Source organism: Ranitomeya variabilis, chromosome 3 (assembly GCF_051348905.1).
Source record: "Ranitomeya variabilis isolate aRanVar5 chromosome 3, aRanVar5.hap1, whole genome shotgun sequence".
NCBI lineage: Eukaryota > Metazoa > Chordata > Amphibia > Anura > Dendrobatidae > Ranitomeya > Ranitomeya variabilis.
Window position 1 is genome coordinate 549,279,042 of NC_135234.1, and position 27,687 is coordinate 549,306,728.

At 45.5% G+C, this 27,687-nt stretch overlaps 1 protein-coding gene across 5 annotated transcripts in view; it reads left to right on the plus strand.

The window, feature by feature from the left end:
* Window positions 1-1,038: 1,038 nt before the first annotated feature.
* Window positions 1,039-27,687, plus strand: part of DZIP1 (DAZ interacting zinc finger protein 1) — a 151,217-nt gene continuing 124,568 nt past the window's right edge. For 2 of the 5 annotated variants that reach the window (XM_077297158.1, XM_077297161.1), the window contains exon 1: window positions 1,161-1,294. In XM_077297158.1, coding sequence (XP_077153273.1) covers window positions 1,292-1,294 — 3 coding nt within the window. In that variant the 5' untranslated portion in view covers window positions 1,161-1,291. The other 3 variants (XM_077297159.1, XM_077297162.1, XM_077297160.1) reach the window with 3 other exon arrangements.

The window sequence follows — 27,687 nt, forward strand, 5'->3', positions numbered from 1 at the left end:
TGCAGCCCTGTCCTAGTGACACCCTACAGTGTAAGCTCATGTTCTCACTGCAGCCGTATCCTAGTGACACCCTATAGTGTAAGCTCATGATCACTCTCAGCCCTGTCCTAGTGACACCCTATAGTGTAAGCTCATGCTCACACTGCAGCCCTGTCCTAGTGACACCCTACAGTGTAAGCTCATGTTCTCACTGCAGCCCTGTCCTAGTGACACCCTATAGTGTAAGCTCATGATCACACTCAGCCCTGTCCTAGTGACACCCTATAGTGTAAGCTCATGATCACACTCAGCCCTGTCCTAGTGACACCCTATAGTGTAAGCTCATGATCACACTGCAGCCCTGTCCTAGTGACACCCTATAGTGTAAGCTCATGATCACACTCAGCCCTGTCCTAGTGACACCCTATAGTGTAAGCTCATGATCACACTGCAGCCCTGTCCTAGTGACACCCTATAGTGTAAGCTCATGATCACACTGCAGCCCTGTCCTAGTGACACCCTATAGTGTAAGCTCATGTTCACACTCAGCACTGTCCTAGTGACACCCTATAGTGTAAGCTCATGTGCACACTGCAGCCCTGTCCTAGTGACACCCTACAGTGTAAGCTCATGATCACACTCAGCCCTGTCCTAGTGACACCCTATAGTGTAAGCTCATGATCACACTGCAGCCCTGTCCTAGTGACACCCTATAGTGTAAGCTCATGATCACACTGCAGCCCTGTCCTAGTGACACCCTATAGTGTAAGCTCATGATCACACTCAGCCCTGTCCTAGTGACACCCTATAGTGTAAGCTCATGTTCACACTCAGCACTGTCCTAGTGACACCCTATAGTGTAAGCTCATGTGCACACTGCAGCCCTGTCCTACTGACACACTGGCTGCACTAGTGCCTCCTGACTCTTTCTTGCACTGACCCGTTTCTGTGCTGATTCTTTACATGGGTTTATGTGGCTGACAATTCCAGATAAACCCCCCGTTTTTGGTCCGCCCAGCTAAGTGGTGCCGGTATGATGCGCCAGGGCGCCCCCTCATCACAGGCCGCGGTGCGGTGCCTCGGACCTAGTCCGCAGCAGTATCACCGCCCCCCGCACATGTGGACGCCGCACTGAGGGTGAGGGATGTCTGGGGGCGGAGCGTATAACTTCAATCTGTACAGTGCAGTGTGAAGATTATGGGCGGAGCTTCCCTCTGTTACCATGGTAACTGTGCAGACCACCCGGGCTCCTCCAGCCTAATGCCAGCAGCTCAGCGAGTCCCCGGATGATGAAGAAGCGGAGGAAAGGGGAATGGTAAGGAGGGGGAGGGGGGATTCCGGGGAGCCCTGCACGTACAGGCGGGGGCCTCATATTAACCCCTTCCTATGTCAGTTTAACTAGCGCCGGCGGGTGCGCTGTGTGTCGGGTGTTTCGGGTAGCGGAGCTCGTACTATTGTCCAGTGAGGTGAGTGTGCCCCCCGGCCACCGAGTACAGCCCCCACTGTGCCCGCTACAGCCGGTGAGGGGTGCGGGCACCACAGCTGGAGAGGGGGCAGAGCTGGGGAGGAGAAGGAATGTGCAGCCTGTGCAGACCTGTGTGCAAGGAGCGGGTCCTCAGTGTCAGGCCCTGTGTGTGTGTGTGTGTGTGTGTGTGTGTGTGTGTGTGTGTGTGTGTGTGTGTGTGTGTGTGTGTGTGTGTGTGTGTGTGTGTGTGTGTGTGTGTGTGTGTGTGTGTGTGTGTGTGTGTACGGGCATGTGTGCAGGGGAACCTATAGATGGAGCATGTGTGCAGGGATAAGGGGGTCATATATATATGGAGCATGTGTGCAGGGATAAGGGGGTCATATATATGTGGAGCATGTGTGCAGGGATGAGGGGGTCATATATATATATATATATATATATATATATATATATATGGAGCATGTGTGCAGGGATGAGGGGGTCATATATATATGGAGCATGTGTGCAGGGATAAGGGGGTCATATATATGTGGAGCATGTGTGCAGGGATAGGGGGTCATATATATATATGTGGAGCATGTGTGCAGGTATAGGGGGTCATATATATATGGAGCATGTGTGCAGGTATAGGGGGTCATATATATGTGGAGCATGTGTGCGGGTATGAGGGGGTCATATATATATGGAGCATGTGTGCAGGATAAGGGGGTCATATATATGTGGAGCATGTGTGCAGGTATAGGGGGTCATATATATGTGGAGCATGTGTGCAGGTATAGGGGGTCATATATATATGGAGCATGTGTGCAGGGATGAGGGGGTCATATATATATGGAGCATGTGTGCAGGTATAGGGGGTCATATATATGTGGAGCATGTGTGCAGGGATAAGGGGGTCATATATATGTGGAGCATGTGTGGAGGTATGAGGGGGTCATATATATATGGAGCATGTGTGCAGGGATAAGGGGGTCATATATATGTGGAGCATGTGTGCAGGTATGAGGGGGTCATATATATATGGAGCATGTGTGCAGGGATAAGGGGGTCATATATATATATGGAGCATGTGTGCAGGTATAGGGGGTCATATATATATGGAGCATGTGTGCAGGGATAAGGGGGTCATATATATATATGGAGCATGTGTGCAGGGATGAGGGGGTCATATATATGTGGAGCATGTGTGCAGGTATAGGGGGTCATATATATATATGTGGAGCATGTGTGCAGGTATAGGGGGTCATATATATATATGGAGCATGTGTGCAGGGATAGGGGGTCATATATATGTGGAGCATGTGTGCAGGTATAGGGGGTCATATATATATATGTGGAGCATGTGTGCAGGGATAAGGGGGTCATATATATATATATGGAGCATGTGTGCAGGGATAAGGGGGTCATATATATATATGGAGCATGTGTGCAGGGATAAGGGGGTCATATATATGGAGCATGTGTGCAGGGATGAGGGGGTCATATATATATGGAGCATGTGTGCAGGGATGAGGGGGTCATATATATATGGAGCATGTGTGCAGGGATGAGGGGGTCATATATATATGGAGCATGTGTGCAGGGATAGGGGGTCATATACACTCACCGGCCACTTTATTAGGTACACCTGTCCAACTTCTTGTTAACACTTAATTTCTAATCAGCCAATCACATGGCGGCAACTCAGTGCATTTAGGCATGTAGACATGGTCAAGACAATCTCCTGCAGTTCAAACCGAGCATCAGTATGGGGAAGAAAGGTGATTTGAGTGCCTTTGAACGTGGCATGGTTGTTGGTGCCAGAAGGGCTGGTCTGAGTATTTCAGAAACTGCTGATCTACTGGGATTTTCACGCACAACCATCTCTAGGGTTTACAGAGAATGGTCCGAAAAAGAAAAAAAATCCAGTGAGCGGCAGTTCTGTGGGCGGAAATGCCTTGTTGATGCCAGAGGTCAGAGGAGAATGGGCAGACTGGTTCGAGCTGATAGAAAGGCAACAGTGACTCAAATCGCCACCCGTTACAACCAAGGTAGGCCTAAGAGCATCTCTGAACGCACAGTGCGTCGAACTTTGAGGCAGATGGGCTACAGCAGCAGAAGACCACACCGGGTACCACTCCTTTCAGCTAAGAACAGGAAACTGAGGCTACAGTTTGTACAAGCTCATCGAAATTGGACAGTAGAAGATTGGAAAAACGTTGCTTGGTCTGATGAGTCTCGATTTCTGCTGCGACATTCGGATGGTAGGGTCAGAATTTGGCGTAAACAACATGAAAGCATGGATCCATCCTGCCTTGTATGGAGCATCTTTGGGATGTGCAGCCGACAAATCTGCGGCAACTGTGTGATGCCATCATGTCAATATGGACCAAAATCTCTGAGGAATGCTTCCAGCACCTTGTTGAATCTATGCCACGAAGAATTGAGGCAGTTCTGAAGGCAAAAGGGGGTCCAACCCGTTACTAGCATGGTGTACCTAATAAAGTGGCCGGTGAGTGTATATATACACTCACCGGCCACTTTATTAGGTACACCTGTCCAACTTCTTGTTAACACTTAATTTCTAATCAGCCAATCACATGGCGGCAACTCAGTGCATTTAGGCATGTAGACATGGTCAAGACAATCTCCTGCAGTTCAAACCGGGCATCAGTATGGGGAAGAAAGGTGATTTGAGTGCCTTTGAACGTGGCATGGTTGTTGGTGCCAGAAGGGCTGGTCTGAGTATTTCAGAAACTGCTGATCTACTGGGATTTTCACGCACAACCATCTCTAGGGTTTACAGAGAATGGTACGAAAAAGAAAAAAAATCCAGTGAGCGGCAGTTCTGTGGGCGGAAATGTCTTGTTGATGCCAGAGGTCAGAGGAGAATGGGCAGACTGGTTCGAGCTGATAGAAAGGCAACAGTGACTCAAATCGCCACCCGTTACAACCAAGGTAGGCCTAAGAGCATCTCTGAACGCACAGTGCGTCAAACTTTGAGGCAGATGGGCTACAGCAGCAGAAGACCACACCGGGTACCACTCCTTTCAGCTAAGAACAGGAAACTGAGGCTACAATTTGTACAAGCTCATCGAAATTGGACAGTAGAAGATTGGAAAAACGTTGCTTGGTCTGATGAGTCTCGATTTCTGCTGCGACATTCGGATGGTAGGGTCAGAATTTGGCGTAAACAACATGAAAGCATGGATCCATCCTGCCTTGTATGGAGCATCTTTGGGATGTGCAGCCGACAAATCTGCGGCAACTGTGTGATGCCATCATGTCAATATGGACCAAAATCTCTGAGGAATGCTTCCAGCACCTTGTTGAATCTATGCCACGAAGAATTGAGGCAGTTCTGAAGGCAAAAGGGGGTCCAACCCGTTACTAGCATGGTGTACCTAATAAAGTGGCCGGTGAGTGTATATATACACTCACCGGCCACTTTATTAGGTACACCTGTCCAACTTCTTGTTAACACTTAATTTCTAATCAGCCAATCACATGGCGGCAACTCAGTGCATTTAGGCATGTAGACATGGTCAAGACAATCTCCTGCAGTTCAAACCGGGCATCAGTATGGGGAAGAAAGGTGATTTGAGTGCCTTTGAACGTGGCATGGTTGTTGGTGCCAGAAGGGCTGGTCTGAGTATTTCAGAAACTGCTGATCTACTGGGATTTTCACGCACAACCATCTCTAGGGTTTACAGAGAATGGTACGAAAAAGAAAAAAAATCCAGTGAGCGGCAGTTCTGTGGGCGGAAATGCCTTGTTGATGCCAGAGGTCAGAGGAGAATGGGCAGACTGGTTCGAGCTGATAGAAAGGCAACAGTGACTCAAATCGCCACCCGTTACAACCAAGGTAGGCCTAAGAGCATCTCTGAACGCACAGTGCGTCAAACTTTGAGGCAGATGGGCTACAGCAGCAGAAGACCACACCGGGTACCACTCCTTTCAGCTAAGAACAGGAAACTGAGGCTACAATTTGTACAAGCTCATCGAAATTGGACAGTAGAAGATTGGAAAAACGTTGCTTGGTCTGATGAGTCTCGATTTCTGCTGCGACATTCGGATGGTAGGGTCAGAATTTGGCGTAAACAACATGAAAGCATGGATCCATCCTGCCTTGTATGGAGCATCTTTGGGATGTGCAGCCGACAAATCTGCGGCAACTGTGTGATGCCATCATGTCAATATGGACCAAAATCTCTGAGGAATGCTTCCAGCACCTTGTTGAATCTATGCCACGAAGAATTGAGGCAGTTCTGAAGGCAAAAGGGGGTCCAACCCGTTACTAGCATGGTGTACCTAATAAAGTGGCCGGTGAGTGTATATATATGGAGCATGTGTGCAGGGATAAGGGGGTCATATATATATGGAGCATGTGTGCAGGGATAAGGGGGTCATATATATGTGGAGCATGTGTGCAGGTATAGGGGGTCATATATATATATGGAGGATGTGTGCAGGGATAAGGGGGTCATATATATATATGGAGCATGTGTGCAGGATAAGGGGGTAATATATATGTGGAGCATGTGTGCAGGGATAAGGGGGTAATATATATATGGAGCATGTGTGCAGGTATAGGGGGGTCATATATATATATGGAGCATGTGTGCAGGGATGAGGGGGTCATATATATATGGAGCATGTGTGCAGGTATGAGGGGGTCATATAGATATGGAGCATGTGTGCAGGGATAGGGGGTCATATATATATATGGAGCATGTGTGCAGGGATAAGGGGGTCATATATATGTGGAGCATGTGTGCAGGTATAGGGGGTCATATATACATATGGAGCATGTGTGCAGGGATAAGGGGGTCATATATATATATGGAGCATGTGTGCAGGTATGAGCGGGTCATATATATATGGAGCATGTGTGCAGGGATGAGGGGGTCATATATATGTGGAGCATGTGTGCAGGTATAGGGGGTCATATATATGGAGCATGTGTGCAGGGATAAGGGGGTCATATATATGTGGAGCATGTGTGCAGGTATAGGGGGTCATATATATATATGGAGCATGTGTGTAGGGATAAGGGGGTCATATATATATATGGAGCATGTGTGCAGGGATAAGGGGGTCATATATATTGAGCATGTGTGCAGGGATGAGGGGGTCATATATATATGGAGCATGTGTGCAGGGATGAGGGGGTCATATATATATATATGGAGCATGTGTGCAGGGATGAGGGGGTCATATATATATGGAGCATGTGTGCAGGGATAAGGGGGTCATATATATATATATGGAGCATGTGTGCAGGATAAGGGGGTAATATATATGTGGAGCATGTGTGCAGGGATAAGGGGGTCATATATATATATGGAGCATGTGTGCAGGTATAGGGGGTCATATATATATGGAGCATGTGTGCAGGGATAAGGGGGTCATATATATATATGGAGCATGTGTGCAGGGATGAGGGGGTCATATATATGTGGAGCATGTGTGCAGGTATAGGGGGTCATATATATATATGTGGAGCATGTGTGCAGGGATAAGGGGGTCATATATATGTGGAGCATGTGTGCAGGTATAGGGGGTCATATATATATATGGAGCATGTGTGCAGGGATAGGGGGTCATATATATGTGGAGCATGTGTGCAGGTATAGGGGGTCATATATATATATGTGGAGCATGTGTGCAGGGATAAGGGGGTCATATATATATATATGGAGCATGTGTGCAGGGATAAGGGGGTCATATATATATATGGAGCATGTGTGCAGGGATAAGGGGGTCATATATATGGAGCATGTGTGCAGGGATGAGGGGGTCATATATATATGGAGCATGTGTGCAGGGATGAGGGGGTCATATATATATGGAGCATGTGTGCAGGGATGAGGGGGTCATATATATATGGAGCATGTGTGCAGGGATAGGGGGTCATATACACTCACCGGCCACTTTATTAGGTACACCTGTCCAACTTCTTGTTAACACTTAATTTCTAATCAGCCAATCACATGGCGGCAACTCAGTGCATTTAGGCATGTAGACATGGTCAAGACAATCTCCTGCAGTTCAAACCGAGCATCAGTATGGGGAAGAAAGGTGATTTGAGTGCCTTTGAACGTGGCATGGTTGTTGGTGCCAGAAGGGCTGGTCTGAGTATTTCAGAAACTGCTGATCTACTGGGATTTTCACGCACAACCATCTCTAGGGTTTACAGAGAATGGTCCGAAAAAGAAAAAAAATCCAGTGAGCGGCAGTTCTGTGGGCGGAAATGCCTTGTTGATGCCAGAGGTCAGAGGAGAATGGGCAGACTGGTTCGAGCTGATAGAAAGGCAACAGTGACTCAAATCGCCACCCGTTACAACCAAGGTAGGCCTAAGAGCATCTCTGAACGCACAGTGCGTCGAACTTTGAGGCAGATGGGCTACAGCAGCAGAAGACCACACCGGGTACCACTCCTTTCAGCTAAGAACAGGAAACTGAGGCTACAGTTTGTACAAGCTCATCGAAATTGGACAGTAGAAGATTGGAAAAACGTTGCTTGGTCTGATGAGTCTCGATTTCTGCTGCGACATTCGGATGGTAGGGTCAGAATTTGGCGTAAACAACATGAAAGCATGGATCCATCCTGCCTTGTATGGAGCATCTTTGGGATGTGCAGCCGACAAATCTGCGGCAACTGTGTGATGCCATCATGTCAATATGGACCAAAATCTCTGAGGAATGCTTCCAGCACCTTGTTGAATCTATGCCACGAAGAATTGAGGCAGTTCTGAAGGCAAAAGGGGGTCCAACCCGTTACTAGCATGGTGTACCTAATAAAGTGGCCGGTGAGTGTATATATACACTCACCGGCCACTTTATTAGGTACACCTGTCCAACTTCTTGTTAACACTTAATTTCTAATCAGCCAATCACATGGCGGCAACTCAGTGCATTTAGGCATGTAGACATGGTCAAGACAATCTCCTGCAGTTCAAACCGGGCATCAGTATGGGGAAGAAAGGTGATTTGAGTGCCTTTGAACGTGGCATGGTTGTTGGTGCCAGAAGGGCTGGTCTGAGTATTTCAGAAACTGCTGATCTACTGGGATTTTCACGCACAACCATCTCTAGGGTTTACAGAGAATGGTACGAAAAAGAAAAAAAATCCAGTGAGCGGCAGTTCTGTGGGCGGAAATGTCTTGTTGATGCCAGAGGTCAGAGGAGAATGGGCAGACTGGTTCGAGCTGATAGAAAGGCAACAGTGACTCAAATCGCCACCCGTTACAACCAAGGTAGGCCTAAGAGCATCTCTGAACGCACAGTGCGTCAAACTTTGAGGCAGATGGGCTACAGCAGCAGAAGACCACACCGGGTACCACTCCTTTCAGCTAAGAACAGGAAACTGAGGCTACAATTTGTACAAGCTCATCGAAATTGGACAGTAGAAGATTGGAAAAACGTTGCTTGGTCTGATGAGTCTCGATTTCTGCTGCGACATTCGGATGGTAGGGTCAGAATTTGGCGTAAACAACATGAAAGCATGGATCCATCCTGCCTTGTATGGAGCATCTTTGGGATGTGCAGCCGACAAATCTGCGGCAACTGTGTGATGCCATCATGTCAATATGGACCAAAATCTCTGAGGAATGCTTCCAGCACCTTGTTGAATCTATGCCACGAAGAATTGAGGCAGTTCTGAAGGCAAAAGGGGGTCCAACCCGTTACTAGCATGGTGTACCTAATAAAGTGGCCGGTGAGTGTATATATACACTCACCGGCCACTTTATTAGGTACACCTGTCCAACTTCTTGTTAACACTTAATTTCTAATCAGCCAATCACATGGCGGCAACTCAGTGCATTTAGGCATGTAGACATGGTCAAGACAATCTCCTGCAGTTCAAACCGGGCATCAGTATGGGGAAGAAAGGTGATTTGAGTGCCTTTGAACGTGGCATGGTTGTTGGTGCCAGAAGGGCTGGTCTGAGTATTTCAGAAACTGCTGATCTACTGGGATTTTCACGCACAACCATCTCTAGGGTTTACAGAGAATGGTACGAAAAAGAAAAAAAATCCAGTGAGCGGCAGTTCTGTGGGCGGAAATGCCTTGTTGATGCCAGAGGTCAGAGGAGAATGGGCAGACTGGTTCGAGCTGATAGAAAGGCAACAGTGACTCAAATCGCCACCCGTTACAACCAAGGTAGGCCTAAGAGCATCTCTGAACGCACAGTGCGTCAAACTTTGAGGCAGATGGGCTACAGCAGCAGAAGACCACACCGGGTACCACTCCTTTCAGCTAAGAACAGGAAACTGAGGCTACAATTTGTACAAGCTCATCGAAATTGGACAGTAGAAGATTGGAAAAACGTTGCTTGGTCTGATGAGTCTCGATTTCTGCTGCGACATTCGGATGGTAGGGTCAGAATTTGGCGTAAACAACATGAAAGCATGGATCCATCCTGCCTTGTATGGAGCATCTTTGGGATGTGCAGCCGACAAATCTGCGGCAACTGTGTGATGCCATCATGTCAATATGGACCAAAATCTCTGAGGAATGCTTCCAGCACCTTGTTGAATCTATGCCACGAAGAATTGAGGCAGTTCTGAAGGCAAAAGGGGGTCCAACCCGTTACTAGCATGGTGTACCTAATAAAGTGGCCGGTGAGTGTATATATATGGAGCATGTGTGCAGGGATAAGGGGGTCATATATATATGGAGCATGTGTGCAGGGATAAGGGGGTCATATATATGTGGAGCATGTGTGCAGGTATAGGGGGTCATATATATATATGGAGGATGTGTGCAGGGATAAGGGGGTCATATATATATATGGAGCATGTGTGCAGGATAAGGGGGTAATATATATGTGGAGCATGTGTGCAGGGATAAGGGGGTAATATATATATGGAGCATGTGTGCAGGTATAGGGGGGTCATATATATATATGGAGCATGTGTGCAGGGATGAGGGGGTCATATATATATGGAGCATGTGTGCAGGTATGAGGGGGTCATATAGATATGGAGCATGTGTGCAGGGATAGGGGGTCATATATATATATATATATGGAGCATGTGTGCAGGGATAAGGGGGTCATATATATGTGGAGCATGTGTGCAGGTATAGGGGGTCATATATACATATGGAGCATGTGTGCAGGGATAAGGGGGTCATATATATATATGGAGCATGTGTGCAGGTATGAGCGGGTCATATATATATGGAGCATGTGTGCAGGGATGAGGGGGTCATATATATGTGGAGCATGTGTGCAGGTATAGGGGGTCATATATATGGAGCATGTGTGCAGGGATAAGGGGGTCATATATATGTGGAGCATGTGTGCAGGTATAGGGGGTCATATATATATATGGAGCATGTGTGTAGGGATAAGGGGGTCATATATATATATGGAGCATGTGTGCAGGGATAAGGGGGTCATATATATTGAGCATGTGTGCAGGGATGAGGGGGTCATATATATATGGAGCATGTGTGCAGGGATGAGGGGGTCATATATATATATATGGAGCATGTGTGCAGGGATGAGGGGGTCATATATATATGGAGCATGTGTGCAGGGATAAGGGGGTCATATATATATATATGGAGCATGTGTGCAGGATAAGGGGGTAATATATATGTGGAGCATGTGTGCAGGGATAAGGGGGTCATATATATATGGAGCATGTGTGCAGGTATAGGGGGGTCATATATATATGGAGCATGTGTGCAGGGATGAGGGGGTCATATATATATGGAGCATGTGTGCAGGTATAAGGGGGTCATATATATATATGGAGCATGTGTGCAGGGATGAGGGGGTCATATATATATGGAGCATGTGTGCAGGTATGAGGGGGTCATATATATATGGAGCATGTGTGCAGGGATAGGGGGTCATATATATATATGGAGCATGTGTGCAGGGATAAGGGGGTCATATATATATATATATATATATATGGAGCATGTGTGCAGGGATAAGGGGGTCACATATATGTGGAGCATGTGTGCAGGTATAGGGGGTCATATATATATGGAGCATGTGTGCAGGGATAAGGGGGTTATATATATGAGAGCATGTGTGCAGGGATAAGGGGGTCATATATATGGAGCATGTGTGCAGGGATGAGGGGGTCATATATATATATATGGAGCATGTGTGCAGGGATGAGGGGGTCATATATATATTTATATGGAGCATGTGTGCAGGGATGAGGGGGTCATATATATATGGAGCATGTGTGCAGGGATAAGGGGGTCATATATATATATGGAGCATGTGTGCAGGGATAAGGGGGTCATATATATGGAGCATGTGTGCAGGGATAAGGGGGTCATATATATATGGAGCATGTGTGCAGGGATAAGGGGGTCATATATATGTGGAGCATGTGTGCAGGTATAGGGGGTCATATATATATATGGAGGATGTGTGCAGGGATAAGGGGGTCATATATATATATGGAGCATGTGTGCAGGTATGAGCGGGTCATATATATATGGAGCATGTGTGCAGGGATGAGGGGGTCATATATATGTGGAGCATGTGTGCAGGTATAGGGGGTCATATATATGGAGCATGTGTGCAGGGATAAGGGGGTCATATATATGTGGAGCATGTGTGCAGGTATAGGGGGTCATATATATATATGGAGCATGTGTGTAGGGATAAGGGGGTCATATATATATATGGAGCATGTGTGCAGGGATAAGGGGGTCATATATATGGAGCATGTGTGCAGGGATGAGGGGGTCATATATATATGGAGCATGTGTGCAGGGATGAGGGGGTCATATATATATATATGGAGCATGTGTGCAGGGATGAGGGGGTCATATATATATGGAGCATGTGTGCAGGGATAAGGGGGTCATATATATATATATGGAGCATGTGTGCAGGATAAGGGGGTAATATATATGTGGAGCATGTGTGCAGGGATAAGAGGGTCATATATATATGGAGCATGTGTGCAGGTATAGGGGGGTCATATATATATGGAGCATGTGTGCAGGGATGAGGGGGTCATATATATATGGAGCATGTGTGCAGGTATAAGGGGGTCATATATATATATATGGAGCATGTGTGCAGGGATGAGGGGGTCATATATATATGGAGCATGTGTGCAGGTATGAGGGGGTCATATATATATGGAGCATGTGTGCAGGGATAGGGGGTCATATATATATATGGAGCATGTGTGCAGGGATAAGGGGGTCATATATATATATATATGGAGCATGTGTGCAGGGATAAGGGGGTCATATATATGTGGAGCATGTGTGCAGGTATAGGGGGTCATATATATATGGAGCATGTGTGCAGGGATAAGGGGGTCATATATATATATATATATATATATATATATATATATATAGAGCATGTGTGCAGGGATAAGGGGGTCATATATATGGAGCATGTGTGCAGGGATGAGGGGGTCATATATATATATATGGAGCATGTGTGCAGGGATGAGGGGGTCATATATATATTTATATGGAGCATGTGTGCAGGGATGAGGGGGTCATATATATATGGAGCATGTGTGCAGGGATAAGGGGGTCATATATATATATGGAGCATGTGTGCAGGGATAAGGGGGTCATATATATGGAGCATGTGTGCAGGGATGAGGGGGTCATATATATGGAGCATGTGTGCAGGGATGAGGGGGTCATATATATATGGAGCATGTGTGCAGGGATAAGGGGGTCATATATATATGGAGCATGTGTGCAGGTATGAGGGGGTCATATATATATGGAGCATGTGTGCAGGTATGAGGGGGTCATATATATATGGAGCATGTGTGCAGGGATAAGGGGGTCATATATATATGGAGCATGTGTGCAGGTATAGGGGGGTCATATATATATGGAGCATGTGTGCAGGGATAAGGGGGTCATATATATATGGAGCATGTGTGCAGGGATAAGGGGGTCATATATATATGGAGCATGTGTGCAGGGATGAGGGGGTCATATATATATGGAGCATGTGTGCAGGGATAAGGGGGTCATATATATATGGAGCATGTGTGCAGGTATAGGGGGTCATATATATATGGAGCATGTGTGCAGGTATGAGGGGGTCATATATATATGGAGCATGTGTGCAGGGATAAGGGGGTCATATATATATGGAGCATGTGTGCAGGTATAGGGGGGTCATATATATATGGAGCATGTGTGCAGGGATAAGGGGGTCATATATATATGGAGCATGTGTGCAGGGATAAGGGGGTCATATATATATGGAGCATGTGTGCAGGGATGAGGGGGTCATATATATATGGAGCATGTGTGCAGGGATAAGGGGGTCATATATATATGGAGCATGTGTGCAGGTATAGGGGGTCATATATATATGGAGCATGTGTGCAGGTATGAGGGGGTCATATATATATGGAGCATGTGTGCAGGGATAAGGGGGTCATATATATATATGGAGCATGTGTGCAGGTATAGGGGGTCATATATATATGGAGCATGTGTGCAGGGATGAGGGGGTTATATATATATGGAGCATGTGTGCAGGGATAAGGGGGTCATATATATATGGAGCATGTGTGCAGGGATGAGGGGGTCATATATATATATATGGAGCATGTGTGCAGGGATGAGGGGGTCATATATATATATATATATGGAGCATGTGTGCAGGGATGAGGGGGTCATATATATATATGGAGCATGTGTGCAGGGATGAGGGGGTCATATATATATATGGAGCATGTGTGCAGGGATAAGGGGGTCATATATATATATGGAGCATGTGTGCAGGATAAGGGGGTAATATATATGTGGAGCATGTGTGCAGGGATAAGGGGGTCATATATATATGGAGCATGTGTGCAGGTATAGGGGGGTCATATATATATGGAGCATGTGTGCAGGGATGAGGGGGTCATATATATATGGAGCATGTGTGCAGGTATAAGGGGGTCATATATATATATATGGAGCATGTGTGCAGGGATGAGGGGGTCATATATATATGGAGCATGTGTGCAGGTATGAGGGGGTCATATATATATGGAGCATGTGTGCAGGGATAGGGGGTCATATATATATATGGAGCATGTGTGCAGGGATAAGGGGGTCATATATATATATGGAGCATGTGTGCAGGTATAGGGGGTCATATATATATATATATATGGAGCATGTGTGCAGGTATGAGGGGGTCATATATATATGGAGCATGTGTGCAGGGATAAGGGGGTCATATATATATGGAGCATGTGTGCAGGGATAAGGGGGTTATATATATATGGAGCATGTGTGCAGGGATGAGGGGGTCATATATATATGGAGCATGTGTGCAGGTATGAGGGGGTCATATATATATGGAGCATGTGTGCAGGGATAAGGGGGTCATGTATATATGGAGCATGTGTGCAGGGATAAGGGGGTCATATATATATGGAGCATGTGTGCAGGGATAAGGGGGTCATATATATGTGGAGCATGTGTGCAGGTATAGGGGGTCATATATATATATATGGAGCATGTGTGCAGGGATGAGGGGGTCATATATATATATATATATATATGTGGAGCATGTGTGCAGGTATAGGGGGTCATATATATATGGAGCATGTGTGCAGGTATAGGGGGTCATATATATGTGGAGCATGTGTGCGGGTATGAGGGGGTCATATATATATGGAGCATGTGTGCAGGATAAGGGGGTCATATATATATATGGAGCATGTGTGCAGGATAAGGGGGTCATATATATGTGGAGCATGTGTGCAGGTATAGGGGGTCATATATATGTGGAGCATGTGTGCAGGTATAGGGGGTCATATATATATGGAGCATGTGTGCAGGGATAAGGGGGTAATATATATATGGAGCATGTGTGCAGGGATAAGGGGGTCATATATATATATGGAGCATGTGTGCAGGTATAGGGGGGTCATATATATATGGAGCATGTGTGCAGGGATGAGGGGGTCATATATATATGGAGCATGTGTGCAGGTATGAGGGGGTCATATATATATGGAGCATGTGTGCAGGGATAGGGGGTCATATATATATATGGAGCATGTGTGCAGGGATAAGGGGGTCATATATATATATGGAGCATGTGTGCAGGGATAAGGGGGTCATATATATGTGGAGCATGTGTGCAGGTATGAGGGGGTCATATATATATATGGAGCATGTGTGCAGGGATAAGGGGGTCATATATATATATGGAGCATGTGTGCAGGGATGAGGGGGTCATATATATATGGAGCATGTGTGCAGGTATAGGGGGTCATATATATATGGAGCATGTGTGCAGGGATAAGGGGGTCATATATATATATGGAGCATGTGTGCAGGGATGAGGGGGTCATATATATGTGGAGCATGTGTGCAGGTATAGGGGGTCATATATATATATGGAGCATGTGTGCAGGGATAAGGGGGTCATATATATATGGAGCATGTGTGCAGGGATAAGGGGGTCATATATATGGAGCATGTGTGCAGGGATGAGGGGGTCATATATATATATATGGAGCATGTGTGCAGGGATGAGGGGGTCATATATATATGGAGCATGTGTGCAGGGATAAGGGGGTCATATATATATATGGAGCATGTGTGCAGGATAAGGGGGTAATATATATGTGGAGCATGTGTGCAGGGATAAGGGGGTCATATATATATGGAGCATGTGTGCAGGTATAGGGGGGTCATATATATATGGAGCATGTGTGCAGGGATGAGGGGGTCATATATATATGGAGCATGTGTGCAGGTATAAGGGGGTCATATATATATATATATATATATATATATATATATAGAGCATGTGTGCAGGGATGAGGGGGTCATATATATATGGAGCATGTGTGCAGGTATGAGGGGGTCATATATATATGGAGCATGTGTGCAGGGATAGGGGGTCATATACACTCACCGGCCACTTTATTAGGTACACCTGTCCAACTTCTTGTTAACACTTAATTTCTAATCAGCCAATCACATGGCGGCAACTCAGTGCATTTAGGCATGTAGACATGGTCAAGACAATCTCCTGCAGTTCAAACCGAGCATCAGTATGGGGAAGAAAGGTGATTTGAGTGCCTTTGAACGTGGCATGGTTGTTGGTGCCAGAAGGGCTGGTCTGAGTATTTCAGAAACTGCTGATCTACTGGGATTTTCACGCACAACCATCTCTAGGGTTTACAGAGAATGGTCCGAAAAAGAAAAAAAATCCAGTGAGCGGCAGTTCTGTGGGCGGAAATGCCTTGTTGATGCCAGAGGTCAGAGGAGAATGGGCAGACTGGTTCGAGCTGATAGAAAGGCAACAGTGACTCAAATCGCCACCCGTTACAACCAAGGTAGGCCTAAGAGCATCTCTGAACGCACAGTGCGTCGAACTTTGAGGCAGATGGGCTACAGCAGCAGAAGACCACACCGGGTACCACTCCTTTTAGCTAAGAACAGGAAACTGAGGCTACAATTTGTACAAGCTCATCGAAATTGGACAGTAGAAGATTGGAAAAACGTTGCTTGGTCTGATGAGTCTCGATTTCTGCTGCGACATTCGGATGGTAGGGTCAGAATTTGGCGTAAACAACATGAAAGCATGGATCCATCCTGCCTTGTATGGAGCATCTTTGGGATGTGCAGCCGACAAATCTGCGGCAACTGTGTGATGCCATCATGTCAATATGGACCAAAATCTCTGAGGAATGCTTCCAGCACCTTGTTGAATCTATGCCACGAAGAATTGAGGCAGTTCTGAAGGCAAAAGGGGGTCCAACCCGTTACTAGCATGGTGTACCTAATAAAGTGGCCGGTGAGTGTATATTGGGAGCGAGTGTGCAGGGATAAGGGGGTCATATATATATGGAGCATGTGTGCAGGGATAAGGGGGTCATATATATATGGAGCATGTGTGCAGGGATAAGGGGGTCATATATATGTGGAGCATGTGTGCAGGTATAGGGGGTCATATATATATATGGAGGATGTGTGCAGGATAAGGGGGTAATATATATGTGGAGCATGTGTGCAGGGATAAGGGGGTCATATATATATGGAGCATGTGTGCAGGTATAGGGGGGTCATATATATATATGGAGCATGTGTGCAGGGATGAGGGGGTCATATAGATATGGAGCATGTGTGCAGGGATAGGGGGTCATATATATATATATATGGAGCATGTGTGCAGGGATAAGGGGGTCATATATATGTGGAGCATGTGTGCAGGTATAGGGGGTCATATATATATATGGAGCATGTGTGCAGGGATAAGGGGGTCATATATATATATATATATGGAGCATGTGTGCAGGTATGAGCGGGTCATATATATATGGAGCATGTGTGCAGGGATGAGGGGGTCATATATATGTGGAGCATGTGTGCAGGTATAGGGGGTCATATATATATATGGAGCATGTGTGCAGGGATAAGGGGGTCATATATATGTGGAGCATGTGTGCAGGTATAGGGGGTCATATATATATGGAGCATGTGTGTAGGGATAAGGGGGTCATATATATATATGGAGCATGTGTGCAGGGATAAGGGGGTCATATATATGGAGCATGTGTGCAGGGATGAGGGGGTCATATATATATGGAGCATGTGTGCAGGGATGAGGGGGTCATATATATATATATATATGGAGCATGTGTGCAGGGATGAGGGGGTCATATATATATGGAGCATGTGTGCAGGGATAAGGGGGTCATATATATATATATATATATATATATGGAGCATGTGTGCAGGATATGGGGGTAATATATATGTGGAGCATGTGTGCAGGGATAAGGGGGTCATATATATATGGAGCATGTGTGCAGGTATAGGGGGGTCATATATATATGGAGCATGTGTGCAGGGATGAGGGGGTCATATATATATGGAGCATGTGTGCAGTTATAAGGGGGTCATATATATATATGGAGCATGTGTGCAGGGATGAGGGGGTCATATATATATGGAGCATGTGTGCAGGTATGAGGGGGTCATATATATATGGAGCATGTGTGCAGGGATAGGGGGTCATATATATATATATGGAGCATGTGTGCAGGGATAAGGGGGTCATATATATATGGAGCATGTGTGCAGGGATAAGGGGGTCATATATATGTGGAGCATGTGTGCAGGTATAGGGGGTCATATATATATATGGAGCATGTGTGCAGGGATAAGGGGGTCATATATATATATATATGGAGCATGTGTGCAGGGATAAGGGGGTCATATATATGGAGCATGTGTGCAGGGATGAGGGGGTCATATATATATATATGGAGCATGTGTGCAGGGATGAGGGGGTCATATATATATTTATATGGAGCATGTGTGCAGGGATGAGGGGGTCATATATATATGGAGCATGTGTGCAGGGATAAGGGGGTCATATATATATATATATATGGAGCATGTGTGCAGGGATAAGGGGGTCATATATATGGAGCATGTGTGCAGGGATGAGGGGGTCATATATATGGAGCATGTGTGCAGGGATGAGGGGGTCATATATATATGGAGCATGTGTGCAGGGATAAGGGGGTCATATATATATGGAGCATGTGTGCAGGTATAGGGGGTCATATATATATGGAGCATGTGTGCAGGTATAGGGGGTCATATATATATATATATATGGAGCATGTGTGCAGGTATGAGGGGGTCATATATATATGGAGCATGTGTGCAGGTATGAGGGGGTCATATATATATGGAGCATGTGTGCAGGGATAAGGGGGTCATATATATATGGAGCATGTGTGCAGGTATAGGGGGGTCATATATATGGAGCATGTGTGCAGGGATAAGGGGGTCATATATATATGGAGCATGTGTGCAGGGATAAGGGGGTCATATATATATGGAGCATGTGTGCAGGGATGAGGGGGTCATATATATATGGAGCATGTGTGCAGGGATAAGGGGGTCATATATATATGGAGCATGTGTGCAGGTATGAGGGGGTCATATATATATGGAGCATGTGTGCAGGGATAAGGGGGTCATATATATATATGGAGCATGTGTGCAGGGATAAGGGGGTCATATATATATGGAGCATGTGTGCAGGGATGAGGGGGTCATATATATATATATATATATATATATGGAGCATGTGTGCAGGGATGAGGGGGTCATATATATATGGAGCATGTGTGCAGGGATAAGGGGGTCATATATATATATATGGAGCATGTGTGCAGGATAAGGGGGTAATATATATGTGGAGCATGTGTGCAGGGATAAGGGGGTCATATATATATGGAGCATGTGTGCAGGTATAGGGGGGTCATATATATATGGAGCATGTGTGCAGGGATGAGGGGGTCATATATATATGGAGCATGTGTGCAGGTATAAGGGGGTCATATATATATATGGAGCATGTGTGCAGGGATGAGGGGGTCATATATATATGGAGCATGTGTGCAGGTATGAGGGGGTCATATATATATGGAGCATGTGTGCAGGGATAAGGGGGTTATATATATATGGAGCATGTGTGCAGGGATGAGGGGGTCATATATATATATGGAGCATGTGTGCAGGGATAAGGGGGTCATATATATATGGAGCATGTGTGCAGGGATAAGGGGGTCATATATATATGGAGCATGTGTGCAGGGATAAGGGGGTCATATATATATGGAGCATGTGTGCAGGGATAAGGGGGTCATATATATATATGGAGCATGTGTGCAGGGATAAGGGGGTCATATATATATATGGAGCATGTGTGCAGGGATAAGGGGGTCATATATATATGGAGCATGTGTGCAGGTATAGGGGGTCATATATATATATATGGAGCATGTGTGCAGGTATGAGGGGGTCATATATATATGGAGCATGTGTGCAGGGATAAGGGGGTCATATATATATGGAGCATGTGTGCAGGGATAAGGGGGTCATATATATATGGAGCATGTGTGCAGGGATGAGGGGGTCATATATATATGGAGCATGTGTGCAGGGATAAGGGGGTCATATATATATGGAGCATGTGTGCAGGGATAAGGGGGTCATATATATATGGAGCATGTGTGCAGGTATAGGGGGTCATATATATATGGAGCATGTGTGCAGGTATAGGGGGTCATATATATATATGGAGCATGTGTGCAGGTTTGAGGGGGTCATATATATATGGAGCATGTGTGCAGGGATGAGGGGGTCATATATATGTGGAGCATGTGTGCAGGTATGAGGGGGTCATATATATATGGAGCATGTGTGCAGGGATGAGGGGGTCATATATATATATATGGAGCATGTGTGCAGGGATGAGGGGGTCATATATATGTGGAGCATGTGTGCAGGGATAAGGGGGTCATATATATATGGAGCATGTGTGCAGGGATGAGGGGGTCATATATATGTGGAGCATGTGTGCAGGTATGAGGGGGTCATATATATATGGAGCATGTGTGCAGGGATAAGGGGGTCATATATATATGGAGCATGTGTGCAGGGATAAGGGGGTCATATATATGTGGAGCATGTGTGCAGGTATGAGGGGGTCATATATATATGGAGCATGTGTGCAGGTATGAAGGGGTCATATATATATATGGAGCATGTGTGCAGGTATGAGGGGGTCATATATATATGGAGCATGTGTGCAGGTATGAAGGGGTCACATATATGGAGCATGTGTGCAGGGATAACGGGGTCATATATATATGGAGCATGTGTGCAGGTATGAAGGGGTCACATATATATGGAGCATGTGTGCAGGTATGAAGGGGTCATATATATATGGAGCATGTGTGCAGGGATAAGGGGGTCATACATATATGGAGCATGTGTGCAGGGATAAGGGGGTCATATATATATGGAGCATGTGTGCAGGTATGAGGGGGTCATATATAGAGCATGTGTGCAGGGATGAGGGGGTCATATATATGGAGCATGTGTGCAGGTATGAGGGGGTCATATATATATGGAGCATCTGTGCAGGTATGAGGGGGTCATATATATATGGAGCATGTGTGCAGGTATGAGGGGGTCATATATATATATATATGGAACATGTGTGCAGGTATGAGGGGGTCATATATATATGGAGCATGTGTGCGGGTATGAGGGGGTCATATATATATGGAGCATGTGTGCAGGTATAGGTGGGTCATATATATGGAGCATGTGTGCAGGTATGAGGGGGTCATATATATATGGAGCATGTGTGCAGGTATGAGGGGGTCATATATATATATATATATGGAGTATGTGTGCAGGTATGAGGGGGTCATATATATATGGAGCATGTGTGCAGGTATGAGGGGGTCATATATATATGGAGCATGTGTGCAGGTATGAGGGGGTCATATATATATATATATATATATATATATATATGGAGCATGTGTGCAGGTATGAGGGGGTCATATATATATATATATATATATATATATATATATATATATGGAGCATGTGTGCAGGTATGAGGGGGTCATATATATATATATAGCATGTGTGCAGGTATGAGGGGGTCATATATATATATGGAGCATGTGTGCAGGTATGAGGGGGTCATATATGGAGCATGTGTGCAGGTATAGGGGGGTCATATATATGGAGCATGTGTGCAGGTATGAGGGGGTCATATATATATGGAGCATGTGTGCAGGTATGAGGGGGTCATATATATATATATATGGAGCATGTGTGCAGGTATGAGCGGGTCATATATATATATATATGGAGCATGTCTGCAGGTATGAAGGGGTCATATATGGAGCATGTCTGCAGGTATGAGGGGGTCATATATATATATGGAGCATGTGTGCAGGTATGAGGGGGTCATATATATGTGGAGCATGTGTGCAGGTATGAGCGGGTCATATATATGGAGCATGTCTGCAGGTATAGGGGGGTCATATATATATGGAGCATGTGTGCAGGTATAGGGGGGTCATATATATATGGAGCATGTGTGCAGGTATAAGGGGGTCATATATATATATATATATATATATGGAGCATGTGTGCAGGTATGAGGGGGTCACATATATATGGAGCATGTGTGCAGGTATAGGGGGGTCATATATATATGGAGCCTGTGTGCAGGTATAAGGGGGTTATATATATATATATATATATATATATATATATATATATATATATATATATATAGCATGTGTGCAGGTATGAGGGGGTCATATATATATGGAGCATGTGTGCAGGTATGAGGGGGTCATATATATATATGGAGCATGTGTGCAGGTATGAGGGGGTCACATATATATATGGAGCATGTGCGCAGGTATGAGGGGGTCATATATATGGAGCATGTGTGCAGGTATGAGGGGGTCATATATATATGACATGTGTAGGTATGAGGGGGTTATGTATGTATGTGTATATATATATATATATATATATATATATAATCTCAAAATAATAAAGTGAACACTAAAATCCCACATCCTAGATATCACTGACTGAAGTATTTCGTTGTAAATCTTTATTCATTACATAGTGGAATGTGTTGAGAGCAATAAAACTTATTGGCTCCTTTCCTCTTGCGAGATAAACGTCCGTGTCTCGCATGTGAAAACCAAGCTGTGGCGCTGGCACTCCGGAGCGGAGAGTGCGGCTGCATAGCAACACATGCAGCCGCACGCTCCGCTCCCAAGTGTTGGCGCCACAGCTTGGTTTTCCCATGCGAGACACGGATGTTTATCTCGCAAGTGGAAAGGAGCCCTAAAAATGATCAATGTAAATCAAACTGAATATCCCATGAAGATCAGGATTTGGAATGATGCTCAAAATAAAAATGGAAAATCAAATTACCGGTTGTTCCAACTTCAATGGAAATGCCTCAAGATGAGGAAATGATGCTCAGTAGTGTGTGTGTGGCCTCCACATGCCTGTATGACCTCCCTACAACGCCTGGGCATACTCCTGATGAGGCGGCGGATAGTCTCGTAAGGGATCTCCTCCCAGACCTGGACTAAAGCATCCACCAACTCCTGGACAGTCTGTGGTGCAACGTTGGTGGATGATGCGAGACATGATGTCCCAGATGTGTTCAATCGGATTCAGGTCTGGGGAACGGGCGGGCCAGTCCATAGCTTCAATGCCTTCATCTTGCAGGAACTGTTGACACACTCCAGCCACATGAGGTCTGGCATTATCCTGCATTAGGAGGAACCCAGGGCCAACCGCACCAGCATATGGTCTCACTAGGGGTCTGAGGATCTCATCTTGGTATCTAATGGCAGTCAGGCTAGGTCTGGTGAGCACATGGAGGGCTGTGCAGCCCTCCAAAGAAATGCCACCCCACACCATTAGGCTATGTGCACACGTTCAGGATTTCTTGCAGAAATTTCCCGAGCAAAACCAGACATTTTCTGCAAAAAATCCGCATGCGTTTTTTGCGTATTTTTCTTGCGTTTTTACCACGTTTTTGGTGTTTTTTTGCGGATTTCTCTGGAGGTTCCCAATGCAATAATATAGTGGGAAATCCGCAAAAAATCCGCAGAATTAATGAACATGCTGCGTTTTTTACCGTGATGCGTTTTTTTTTGCAGAACAAAATGCATCATGTTCACAAAAATTGCGGAATGCATTCTAAATGATGGGATGCATAATGTATGCTTTTTTTCGCGTTTTTATAGCGAAAAAAACGAGACAAATCTGCAACGTGTGCACACAGCCTTACTGACCCACTGCCAAACTGGTCATGCTGGAGGCAGCAGAACGTTCTCCACGGTGTCTCCAGACTCTGTCACCTCTGTCACATGTGCTCAGTGTGAACCTCCTTTAACCTGTGAAGAGCACAGGGCGCCAGTGGCGAATTTGCCAATCCTGGTGTTCTGTGGCAAATGCCAAGCGTCCTGCACGGTGTTGGGCTGTGAGCACAACCCCCACCTGTGGACGTCGGGCACTCAGTCCATCCTCATGGAGTCGATTTCTAACCATTTGTGCAGACACATGCACATTTGTGGCCTGCTGGAGGTCATTTTGCAGGCCTCTGGCAGTGCTCCTCCTGTTCCTCCTTGTACAAAGGCTGAGTTAGCGGTCCTGCTGCTGGGTTGTTGCCCTCCTACGGCCCCCTCCATGTCTCCTGGTGTACTGGCCTGTCTCCTGGTAGCGCCTCCAACCTCTGGACACTACGCTGACAGACACCGCAAACCTTGCCACAGCTCGCATTGATGTGCCATCCTGGATGAGCTGCACTACCTGAGCCACTTGTGTGGGTTGTAGAGTCAGTCTCATGCTACCTCAAGTGTGAAAGCATAACCAACATTCAAAAGTGACCAAAACATCAGTCAGAAAGCATTGGCACTGAGATGTGGTCTGTGGTCCCCACCTGCAGAATCACTCCTTTATGGAGTGTATCTTGATATTTGCCAATAATTTCCATCTGTTGTCTATTCCATTTGCACGACAGCATGTGAAATTGATTGTCAAACAGTGTTGCTTCCTAAGTGGACAGTTTGATTGCACGAAAGTTTGATTTACTTGGAGCTATATTCTGTTGTTGGACACACCTCATTTAAAGATTTTTCTGTATTTTCATGACTATGAAAATTGTAAATTCACACTGAAGGCATTAAAACTATGAATTAAGACATGTGGGATTATATAATTAACAAAAAATGTGAAACAACTGAAAATGTCTTATATTCTAGGTTCTTCAAAGTAGGCACCTTTTGCTTTGATGACTGCTTTGCACACTGTTGGCATTCTCTTGATGAGCTTCAAGAGGTAGTCACCGGGAATGGTTTTCACTTCACAGGTGTGCACTGTCAGGTTTATAAGTGGGATTTCTTGCCTTATAAATGGGGTTGGGACCATCAGTTGTGTTGAGCAGAAGTCTGGTGGATACAGCTGATAGTCCTACTGAATAGACTGTTAGAATTTGTATTATGGCAAGAAAAAAGCAGCTAAGTAAAGGAAAACGAGTGGCCATCATTACTTTAAGAAACGAAGGTCAGTCAGTCCGGAAAATTTGGAAAACTTTGAAAGTGTCCCCAAGTGCAGTTGCAAAAACCATCAAGCGCTACAAAGGAACTGGCTCACATGAGGACCGCCCCAGGAAAGGAAGACCAAGAGTCACCTCTGCTTCTGAGGATAAGTTTATCAGAGTCACCAGCCTCAGAAATCTCAGGTTAACAGCAGCTCAGATTAGAGACCAGGTCAATGCCACACAGAGTTCTAGCAGCAGACACATCTCTACAACAACTTTTAGGGCTTGTTTCCATTTGCGAGAAACACGTCCGTGTCTCGCATGTTAAAACCAAGCTCTGGCGCCGGCACTTTGGAGCGGAGCGTGCAGTTCCATGTGTTGCTATGCGGCCGCACGCTCCGCTCCCAAGTGCTGGCGCCAGAGCTTGGTTTCCACATGCGAGACACGGACGTGTTTCTCGCAAATGCAAACGAGCCCTTAAGAGGAGACTTTGTGCAGCAGGCCTTCATGGTAAAATAGCTGCTAGGAAACCACTGCTAAGGACAGGCAACAAGCACAAGAGACTTGTTTGGGCTAAAGAACACAAGGAATGGACATTAGACACTAGTGGAAATCTGTGCTTTGGTCTGATGAGTCCAAATTTGAGATCTTTGTTCGACGCAGAAAAGGTGAACGGATGGACTCTACATGCCTGGTTCACACCGTGAAGCATGGAAGAGGTGTGATGGTGTGGGGGTGCTTTGCTGGTGACACTGTTGGGGATTTATTCAAAATTTAAGGCATTCTGAACCTGCATGGCTACCACAGCATCTTGCAGCGGCATATATATATATACACACACACATCGAATATGTCTTCCCGCCCTAATGGGGGACAGGAAACAGAAGAGATTAAATACCCTCCCCTTCCTGCAACCACCAGTGTTTTTCCTGTCCCCCATGGGGCATGAAGAGGCTTTCGATGATGCTGACGTGGCCGGCGATCTGGAGCACTCCATGTTACCTTCAATGCCGGGCAGCTGAGGTCAGGGGCTCCGCTCTCTTCCTCCGGTGGCTGCTCCCGTCTCCACGTGTGGGTGTGACTTGGGACCTTTCCCGCCCCTCCTGCGCTCCCTCGGAGGGTAAAGCGGGGCGGTGATGTGCGGCCGGGGTCCTCTTGTAGCTCCCCGGCATCCTTCTCCTTCGTGCTGCTTATTTCATGAAGCGTGCGCACCGAAAGTGACGTTGGCCCGAACTTCCGGTTCTCATCCGGTTCGTTCCACGCTGGAACACGTGCGCACTGGCACACGCCGGGTCTTTGGAATCAGCAGCCTCTTGGGGCTTACTCATTGCGTGTTCCCCATTGGACCTGGGGGGGGGGGTAAGAGGAGCACAGAACGACGCTGGGGCCTCAGTTTTCATTAAAATCCTGGTCGAGGATGCCGCCAGGTAGGACTCTAAGACTGTGAAATGACATGGATGGCGACAAATCCTCCTTATCTACATCTGCAGAACCCAGCGTTCCCTCTAAGTAGTGGGTGATGTCCCTGCTATCCAGATACATGTGATCAGGAAGACCTTTGGCACTCAACAAGTCCACAATTCTTTGTTTCAAAATGCAAATTTATTTTGGCAGCCAGCAAAAATATATAACAGACAAATCCGACGTTTCGGCATACAATGCCTTTTTCAAGGTAGTCTATAATGGAAAAAAATATATGTTTTTTTAAAAAAAATAATTACACAACAATTTATGTTTATAAGGAAAAAATAGCCGACCGCACAATAGGCTTAAATAAGCTTCACCAAGGGTAGGTGCAAGAATTGGAATGAGTCCTTTACTGTAAGGAAGAAGTAGTGTATAACCCAAAAAACCCATGGAAAAGTGATAAATATTGAGAAAAAAACCTCAGTGGAAAAACTGCTCTAGGGAATAAGCAGATGAGATGCACAAAGGAAATATGAGAACAAGAGAACCACCAATCAGGAAAACGTGAAAAATAAACAAAAGAAGAAAGGCATGTGCCAATAGATGGTATGGATATACATATATATGTATACATACATATACATACATACAAGAAGATGCATGCAGCCATAAGTCCACTAACATTCATATAAAGGTAAAGAAAGGTAGAGTCTGATAAAATAAAATGAAAAATACCTGTATATAGTATATAGCGCTCCTAAGGGGTTAATTAGTCAAACATGACTTGAGAAACAGGGCGCATACTGAAAAATAAGGCATATAGCTATAAAGATATATTAATAAGTATAGCACCCAAATATCATCAGTAAATCAAAAAAGTCCCACGGAGCAGGAGATAAACAACATCGGGCATAACCATCCCGCATATACAGCAAAGGCATATGAAGAAACTCGGTCTCCCA